At 38.1% G+C, this 10,043-nt stretch overlaps 1 protein-coding gene across 2 annotated transcripts in view; it reads left to right on the forward strand.

Moving 5' to 3' along the window:
• Positions 1–6,552, forward strand: part of PDE7A (phosphodiesterase 7A) — a 49,886-nt gene extending 43,334 nt beyond the window's left edge. For both annotated transcript variants that reach the window (XM_083517979.1, XM_083517978.1), the window contains 3 exons: positions 922–1,018; positions 3,218–3,298; positions 4,677–6,552. In XM_083517979.1, the coding sequence (XP_083374105.1) occupies positions 922–1,018; positions 3,218–3,298; positions 4,677–4,888 (390 nt within the window). In that variant the 3' untranslated portion in view covers positions 4,889–6,552. The remainder of the gene's footprint in view (positions 1–921; positions 1,019–3,217; positions 3,299–4,676) is intronic.
• The last annotated feature ends 3,491 nt before the right edge of the window (positions 6,553–10,043 follow it).

Genomic DNA, 10,043 nt, shown 5'->3' on the forward strand with positions numbered 1-10,043 from the left:
CTATGGGAAACCACATGCTGGACCTGAGTGCAACAGTGTTTCCCCCTTTGTGATTCCCAGCACTGGTATTTAGAGGCATACTGTCTCCAATAGTGGAGTCATCATGGTTGGTAGTCACTGATAGGCTTATCCTCCATAAATTTGTCTAATCCGTTTTTAAAGCCATCCATGTAAATGGCCATCACTGCTTCTTGTGGGAGCGAGTTCTGTAGTTTAACATTCCGTAGCCAAAACAGTGTGCTCTGTTGCCCTGGGCTCCTTTTGAAGGAAGGGTGGGATACAAATTTTAAAAAGAAATAAAAGCAACGTTGCATTAATTTACAGGCAGGCATTCGTAAATGGTGAAGGATGAAGTGCAGTGTATTGATGAATGCTCTTTCATGATAACCAGACATAGCCATATTAAATTGATATTGCTTGCTATCAGACTTCTTTATTGGTGCTATAGAAGATGAATGTCTTCATAATTTTCCAAGATTGCATTGATGTTTCTTGGAGAGGTTAACTCATACATGTTTAAACATATTTCCTTCCCAAAACACACTGCTTGCTCAGCTAAGTTACATTGGATTTAGTGATAGCGATCCACATGTGTGCTGCATTGTAGCCCCCTTTGCTCGGTATCACTTGTCCATTACATATTGTTAAGGATTTTAAAAGAAGCTGACTTAGAAGTCACAGAATCAAGGAGTTGGAAGGGACTGACAGGGTCATCTAGTCAGCCTCCCGCAATGCAGGAATCCTGCTCACAGCCACCCCTGGGTGGCCTAAACCTCCAACCTTCTTTTTAACAGCCAGATGTACTGACCCATTGTGCCATGTGACACTTTGCATCATCTGAAGTTGCAAAACTTAAGTGTGTAGTTGTTAGCAGGCCACAATATCTTGCATAATATGTTGATGGTTTGTCTTATTTACTAGATGGCTTTGAAATGTGCTGATATTTGCAACCCCTGCCGGACTTGGGAATTAAGCAAGCAGTGGAGTGAAAAAGTAACAGAAGAATTCTTTCATCAAGGCAAGTAGCGAAAAGTTATTTCACTGTGGAATGTGAAACAAAATGATAAAAGAATGGTAGTGAAGCATGGCTCTTAGAGAAAATAGAAAATTTTATTATTTGCAATGACTGCACCTTGAATGGTTTCCTCAGACCATTTTTACTGTATAGATTGCAGCTTTGTAGAACACTTGACATTTCTGCTTACCTTAACTTTAACTGGATGAGAAGCTATTTCACAGTAATAAAGGCTTTATTTTCACCTGCTGCTTCAGTCCAAAGCCACATGTATTGAGGAAAAAAAAAGCTGAATTTATCTCCGTAGAATTGCTTGATGATTAAAAATTATGTAGGACTGTGCTATGCAAGTTCAAAGGTTGAACACACCGTTTTGTGTACATGGATTTAAGTTGTCAGTGCAATTGAGACGGAATTGCAGTTAGGTTTCTGGAATCTTGCACTTTTTGAAATTGTATATAATTTTTTTTAACTGTGCAGATCTTCACTGGTATTGCATTAAATAACTTGGGCTTGCTGATCGAAAGGTCAGCGGTTTGAATCCCTGTAACGGGGTGAGGTGAGCTCCCATTTTTCGGTCCCAGCTCCTGCCAACCTAGCAGTTCGAAAGCATACAGTGCAAGTAGATAAATAGGTACCTCTCTGGCAGGAAGGTAAACAGTGTTTCTGTGCGCTGCTCTGGTTTCGCCAGAAGTGGCTTAGTCATGCTGGCCACATGACCCGGAAAAACTGTCTGCGGAAGTGGACAAATGCCAGCTCCCTCGGCCTGTAAAGTGAAATGAATGCCACAACCCCAGACGTCGTTTGCGACTGGACTTAATTGTCAGGGGTCACTTTACCTTTACCTTTAAGCTATTAATGATATTGATAGCAACCAATGCCTACTCATTAGCTCAGCTTTTGAGTACAATATACTGTTACTGGATCATTATCACTTCTCACAAGCAGCGATTTTCCTTCAAGTAGCAATCAAAGGTTGGTTAAGTCTTGTCACTTTCCTCACTTATGATTTTTTGTTTTCGAAATGCATTTATGTATTTCAACAATATGGTTTTTAAGGCAGGGAGTGGAAGATTTTGAACCTGAAGCAGCTAACATGGCCCTGTGGTTTTGGATCTACAGCCTGAAAGTTCACCTACAAACTTTCCGCAAACCATTCTTGTATGAGAGATTATTACAATAGTGATAATTATGGCATGCTACAGGTCTTGTGAAGTAGTTCAACTCGTGATGTATTTTTTAATGGAAAAATTCATAATGGAAATCATGCTACTGATCTTTCAAGTTACATTTGCTCATTGAGAGATAAATGGGTAACTTTCTTGCTGGGTAATTCCATATCAAGTGATCCAACTTTTTTACCTCATGTTATCCAATTTTCTCAATATTTTGTACACTTGTTGAATCATAAAAACTAAGTTTAAATCTAAATTTTAGCATTTTATCTCATCTTGTTGCTCAGCCCAGCATTGAGATAAGTCAAAACTAAAAACACCAATCTCTTCAGAACCTCATGGGCTTTAATATATGTCACAAGATGGATTTACTTTAAATTTTAAATTGAAGTTACAAAACTTAAAATTTTAAAAAGAATAGATACGATTAAAAAATTAAAAAAAATGTATTATTTAATATTTCTAAGAACTACTTGCAAAATTTCATCTAGGGATCTCAATGGGATCACATTGAAAAAATATTTTGTATATACGTGTCTGCCTTATTGGGTTCTGTTTAGGATAAATGGGTCTTCTTGGAGTAAAACATAACAGAAGAAACAAGACTTCAAACTATAATATCAATTACTTCAGGCAGTTCTTTAGAAAGTTATGCAATTAAAAGATATCTGAAAAGCTAGTCAGGCTTTTCTTTTAAAAACGTGTTCCAAAGCAGAGTGACAGCTTGTTGCATTATAGAATTAACGTTTAGAAAGAATTATTGTTAGTACTTCATTTCATGAGCATTACAACAAAATGCTAGATCATATATGCTAGATCATTTATATGTGTAAACAGTTATGAAGCTAGTGTTCAAATGATAAAGCTGTGGTTTTAAATACGGCAGCTTTATTAAACAACTGAAGTTACATTTCTTAGATCTGTCTGGTATCTGTTAACATTAATAATAGTTAAATGAAAAACCTTAACACTTTCAGTTTTGTTGAATTGTCGAAAACGGCTTTTTAAATCAGTATTCTGTTTGTAGGAGATGTTGAGAAAAAATACTGCTTGGGCGTGAGTCCGCTGTGTGATCGACAGACAGAAACCATTGCCAACATCCAGATTGGTAACTACAGATCTATGTGATAAGTTACTATAGTTTCCATTAATATATAATATAGGGAAGATAAACTGTGTGATGTTTAGTTTTAAAAGTCTTTGCCAGTTTTTAAGAGAACATTTTGGGTGGTATTCAGCTTAGTTTTACTCCGTGTAGACCCACTGAAATGATGAACGTGTCCAAGTTAGGTCTATTAATTTCAGTTAACTACTGTTGAGTTAAGTTTAGTGAACGCTACCCTATGTTTAGTTGTTGTTGTTGAAATTTTCATTTTCATGAAACAGGAAATGTATAGAGAGAGTTTTCTGTTTTCTCATCTGACATTTATATTTCTTTGCCTGGATAAATTCTGACAGCTGCTTGTGAAGAGGCTTTAATTGTGACTTTAGGTCAGATTCAATTTTGTGGCAAATTATTTATTTTAAAGAGGGTGCTTGTTTTCTACTGGGCTACTTATGAATCACCATGAGATTCATGGATGAAGGACGGTATACAAATTTATTATTTTTACTATTTTTAAATGATGGAAATTTAAACAACATTGGCAGTATTCAACGAAAGAGTTGTGCTACTGCAAGTGGTGCCCCCTCTGCCCTCCCAGATCTGCTCAGGAGGGTTTGCGGGAATCCACAGAACAGATTCAGGAACTGCACAGTGGTGGGGGTGGAGCGGTGGGAGGAAATATTCCATTTGCTTAATGCTGTGTTTCCAGAGTTGGAAATTTGGTTTGAAGTGTCCTTTTTAATTCTGAGTTGTAGGCAAACTATGGCCAGCATGTCTTATTTGGACATCACAGCAAACCATGGAGACTTGCATGCACAACTCCTTTCCGCACATCCTGGTTTGATGTGGAGGAAGGAGTTGCTATGCACACAAGTCTCCAGCATGTTTGGTCTCAAGCAATTGAAAGATAGTAACAAAAAGAAGCAGCATTTAAATTTCTTGACCAGTATTACCCATAAAGTCCCTTACTTGATTCATGACTGCACTACCACATGTTTCCTGTCATAGCAGCATGGTGAAATCAGAGGGCTTTCCTTTACCTGATCAGTTTGAAGCAGCAAATGTTTATGGTTACTGATCTGACCCATATGAGATCTTTTGAACCCAGCAGTTTTTGTGTGACTCAGTAGCAGCCTCAACTCTACACAAAAAATATGTTGTATTCCTTAGGGCTTGAGAGAGAGAGCTTGTGTGTACTAAAATGTATATATTATTTTATTTAGTTTATAAATTGCCTTTCGAAAAGCACTCTGAGAAAATGTAATAAGTACAGGAAGATAAAACACAGTAAACTCAAATAACTCTTAATATTGAAATGTTACATGGAAAACACGGTCTCTTGTTTCTGGGGTTCTAATTCCAGGGTGTTTTTTCTCATTAGGTTTTATGACCTATTTGGTGGAACCATTATTCACAGAGTGGGCTCGTTTCTCAAACACCAGACTATCTCAAACGATGCTTGGTCATTTGGGATTGAATAAAGCTAGCTGGAAGGGTGTGCAGAGAGAACAATCCAGCAGCGGTGATGATACTGATCCTGCATTTGAGGAAATGGACTCTGATGTTATACCTCAGGAACACCGACTATCCTGACCCCAGGATCTGCTTAACAAAAACTGCCTCTTGCCTGGTATCTGTGGAACAGGGTTTGAGGATAAATTTTGTCTGACTGCCAAGGTTTCAGTGTAAACAATGCCAGCATTATTTATTTCCAAGTTTTTCCTTTGATAAATCATTTGAACCCAGTTTTCAGTTACAAGACCTGAACATAGAGCAATATGCATATGCCTTGTTTGGCTTCTGCATGGATCCTTGAATATGCAAACCAGAGGAGTGGTTGAAGCTTGACCGAGGGGAAAGTACGAGAAAATATTGTTACGTGCCACATCACTTTGTTTTTATTTGTTTTTAGAGAAAATTTGAAATCAGGCCTTCAAAGTTGCCACATGACATGGTGGATGATTCCTTCTCTTGGAATTTAACAAGACTCATTCAGTCCTTGTCCAAAATGTGGAAGAGTGAAGTGCCCCTACTTGGATGCCTCTGGCAAGAACTGATGTTTACAAATGTACTTGGAAACTATAGGTTCTAAATTAATCTTTCTGCATGGCTGTGAAGGAACCACTAAATTTTTTAAAAAGGAAGACAAAGAGATCAAATCTGAAACTGCAGCTCATTTTCCTGCTAGTAAAAAAGAAAGTATCCCATGTGTCATAATTTTGGCTGTGCATTGGAAAGAGCATTTTTTTACATAAAGCACAGCCAAGCTTTTACTCCAGTGCAGAATGGGAATGCAATTACAGCGGGCAGAAATACTTCTGGATTTTGGGAGGGGATGTGGGATGGCATAGAGGAGGAGAAGAAGAGTCTTCATTGTGCTAAGATTCTGCCGTGGAAACATTTGCATGTTGTTTTCACTATTGTACACTTGAACTGCACATGCAAGGGAAAACAGGTGGAATGATTATGAACACCAGAAACAGCTCAGGGTATTTGCCAATCTGAAATAAAGTGGGATGGGAAGTGTGTCCTTTAGAACAAGGGTACAAATGCCCCTTTCGCTGCAGTGTGTGTGTGTGTGTGTGTGTGTGTGTGTGTGTGTATGTGTGTGTGTGTGTGTGTGAGAGAGAGAGAGAGAGTAAGAGAGAGAGGGAAAAAAAAGTTTGTGTGTGTGAATACTTGGGGATGGGGGTGGGTTGGGGAGGAAGGGAACAATAGGAAGGATTTGAAAGGTAATGTTTTTTTATTTATTCTTTTTAGAATGTGACATTTTCATGAGCAGCCACAGGGGGGAAAGGAACAGGTTGCTACAGCTGCCTTAAACTATGCACAAAGCTAAGTGACCAAATTTTGTTGTTGATTGAAAAAGTGCATTGTTTACTTATTCCTCCCTCTACTGAAATGCTCCCCATTATGGGGTTTTTTGATGTGAAAAGGAGAAAATGTTTTTAAGGACAAATTTTAAGGACTAATTTTTAATCTTCAAGCATTCCTTTTTTGTAATTTGTTTTTTACATTGTTTTAAGTACTGTAAGCACAACTGTAATCTATTTTGAGGAATTGGTGCTTTCTTTTTGTTCATTTGTATTTCCCTTGTTACTGTAAAGACTGTTTATTCCATTCTGTTTACAGTTTGCAACAGCCATTTTTGGGAGAGAGCTTCAGTGTAAAGCCATTTGTAAAAGGCTTTGCCATACTCATTTTAATGTGCCTGTTGCTGTTAACTTTTGATTAATAATAAAAAACTTTTCACATTATCTCCTGAGTCCAGCCTTAGAAAAGTAGCTGAAACCACCTTAACCACATATTCCCCCTTTGTAGCTCCTTTGAGACTTGTTTAAACAGGTCATTACAGTGTTTCAAACTTACTTTGATCATAAAATTGAGAAGGCATAGGAAGAAAACAAGTCTTTTAGGTTGTAATCCTATACCTGCTTACCTGAAAGTAAGCCACATTGAACCCAAATGGCTTTTGAGTAAAAATATATAGGATTGCACTGTCAATTGCACTTCCTATTTTTCTTCAGTTTAGTTACAATCCAATTTCTTGGATTCAGATAGACCAGGGTCCACCAACCTTTTCAGACAAGTGCAAACATTTCGAATTTTGAGTGCTGACAGCACCAATCACAAAATGGCTGCTGGGTGGTGGGGCATACCACAAAATTAGAGTGCCTAGCAGTTTTGAACCTAGCAGTTCAAAAGCATACCAGTGCAAGTAGATAAATAGGTACTGCTGTGGCAGAAAGGTAAACAGCGTTTCCATATGCTCTGGCTTCCATCGTGGTGTTGTTGTGCCAGAAGTGGTTTAGTCATGCTGACCACATGACTTAGAAAGTTGTCTGTGGACAAATGCCAGCTCCCTTGGCCTGAAGCAAGATGAGTGCCGCACCCCAGTTGCCTTTGACTGGACTTAACCATCCAGGAGTCATTTACCTTTACCTTACTGTCATAGTGAAGCTTTCTCCATGCTATTTCCATACGTTTAATTTCTGCCTGCCATGCAGATGTTAAAGGCACAAGAACCCTGGTTTTCTCCAATGCCAAGGCTGCCATCCTGTGCCAGCTTACCTGAGAGTAAGCCCCATTAAACGCAGAGACTATCAGAATAGACCTTATATGGGTTAACTATGTGGTAAATTCTTAATAACGGCCTGATCTTTAGCTCCTGCACAGCAGAAGATAAGCCTAAGCCCCTTTGCAAAGTTTTTATATTTGCCTTTTGAGGGGATGGGGATTACGTAGCACCCACCCACATCTATTTATTGCATAGAACATAACTTATAGACAGTAACAGATGTCAGACAAATCTAGCTGCAACTTCATTCATTGGCCAGAAAGACTGATGAGGGGAGCAGCCACTGGTGCATTTTCCCGAAATCCCTTTAAAAAGTACTTGCAAATTTTGCTCCATAACTTTCTAAGAGGACTAGATGCTTTTTTAAAATTAAAAGCTGTCTTCAGCCTCTGCTAGTCTTTGTGGCATTGGGCCAGTGACTGCTGAGAGAAACTGCATTTCAATGGAGAGATTGTTTTGGGATTAGGAGGTAGAACTTTAAAAAATGCTCTTGTTCTGGGTTTTGAACCTGACTATATTACATATCCCTGCAGAAGAACTGACCCAAATCCTTATGGTCTGAACTGCAGTAAATGAAAAGTGGCATTTGGCTGAATCTTCCAGTTGCTGAACTGTTGCATATCATCTCTGAATGAGCCACAATTCAAGTCCACATTTATTTTGAATTAACCATTGAGAAGTAGTTTCTACCTCTCTAAATGTTCTTAAGATCCATCTGTATAATCATTTTAATGTTTCAGGCAATTCTGCAGAAATCTTCAACAGTGCGGAAAGCTTATTGCAATTTGCAATAATGCAAGAGTAGAGTTCTGAGACAAATATGGATTTAAATTTCCAGTAATTGTTTTTTTCCTGATGTGTGTGGATTTCTGAAACTGTTATGTACTGGAGGCAACATGCCTTTGTGGCCTGCTGTCCCTTTAAATCAATGTAGGGCTACTTACCTGTGGTAATGTGAGACAGACATGCAAAGCTGTCCTTGCAAGGAAACCAGCACTTTTTTTGTATGTTGTGAGAGGCAGATGTATAAACTCCTAATGCATCTCACTATAGGATGTGCATATTATGTGGCACATGCAATAGCAGGTTCATGCTTGACTTATATTTTTACTATTTTTGCCACTTGGTAGTATGTAAAGACACCTCCTTAGTGATAGGTTCTAAACTCTAGGTGGCTTGATAGTTACCTAGTTTATAGTAATCCAAGTTTATTCTGCTACAGGTAACATTCTCAATTTTACCCTCTCCTTATACTGTATCATAGCATTGGGAATATGTTTGGGAAACTAAGAGGATTGCTTTAGACCAGTGATGGCCAAACCTGGCCCTCCAGCTGTTTTGGGACTACAGTTCCCATCATCTCTGACCACTGGTCCTGTTAGCTAGGGATGATGTGAGTTGTAGTCCCAAAACAGCTGGAGGGCCAAGTTTGGCCATCGCTTTAGACAAATGCTTTAAGTGCTAAGCTAATTTAGATAGAAATCTTAACCAAACCAACATAAAAAGCAGTGGGCTATTTACCATCAACAATTCAAGCTTTCCCACAAATCCCTATTCCATTGGGCGCATATTTTAAGAGGCAGCAAAGGTTGGTATACTGAGAGGACTTTCTGCTTAGGCTCCCTGCAGTCACTTCACATGCAGTTACGACAGGTGTGGAGAACTTTTGACCTTCCAGAAGTTGCTGAACTGCAACTTCCATCATTCCTGTCCATTGGATGTGCTTACTGGGGCTGATGGGACTTGTAGCCCAGCAACATCTGAAGGGCCAAAAGTTCTCCATATCTTAGGAGTTGCATCTAATTATTATACATCTTGCCCTATCCCTAGTGTTGCCATTCTGTTGTATCCCTTTTGATAAAAACAATTGCTAAGGTAACTGCATTAATGAAAGACTAGCCTTGTATGATACATTTGAGTAATTTGAAGAACAAATTCAGTACAACTTAGAGGACTCATCAATGCTTATAAAACGTTTATATCTACGCTTTGTTTTCTTAGCTGGTGTGCTAAATTTTGGAGAGCATTTAACCGGGTTGTACTGCCTACTTTGAAAAAATACTGGAATACATTATTTATCTGAAAATAAAGTGAGGGAGAAATAAGAACGGAAACAAAGAATAAAGTCCAGTATGGATTTTAAAAAATAAATTTATATGCAGTCTGTAGGCACCACTAGAAGGAATATTTCAAGTTGTCAAATATATGAAAGAGTACCCAACATGAACACAAATTACTGCTACTTGGCAGTCTTGGATATAGGTGTGTATATTTTATGTATTTATTAATTGATAAAAAGCTTTTAGAATACAAATAAATCAATAGCTTATAACTAAAATACAGCAACTGAAAATGTTCAACCAATTGTAAGCTATGCTTTATATTGTTTTACGCAAATGTATCATTTGTCAACATGAAGTCACTTATAGAAACAGATTATCAGGGACTAGGTTTGGTCCAAGCGCCATAGAGAAACATGGTGGTGTGACTTCAGACTTTTATAACTAATAACCAATTAGCACAGTGCATGCTGTTTTGAGGATTTCAAAGCTGTACATTCTGGTTCTGGACCCATTTTTTTAGGCATTTAAATATTTTTAGGATGCATTTTCTTATATACAAGATTGTAGCCTATGTCTGATTTTATTCCTAAATACATAGGTACAGGAT

Source organism: Podarcis liolepis (genome assembly GCF_965112155.1).
Source record: "Podarcis liolepis genome assembly, chromosome: 8".
NCBI classification, from domain to species: Eukaryota; Metazoa; Chordata; class Lepidosauria; order Squamata; family Lacertidae; genus Podarcis; species Podarcis liolepis.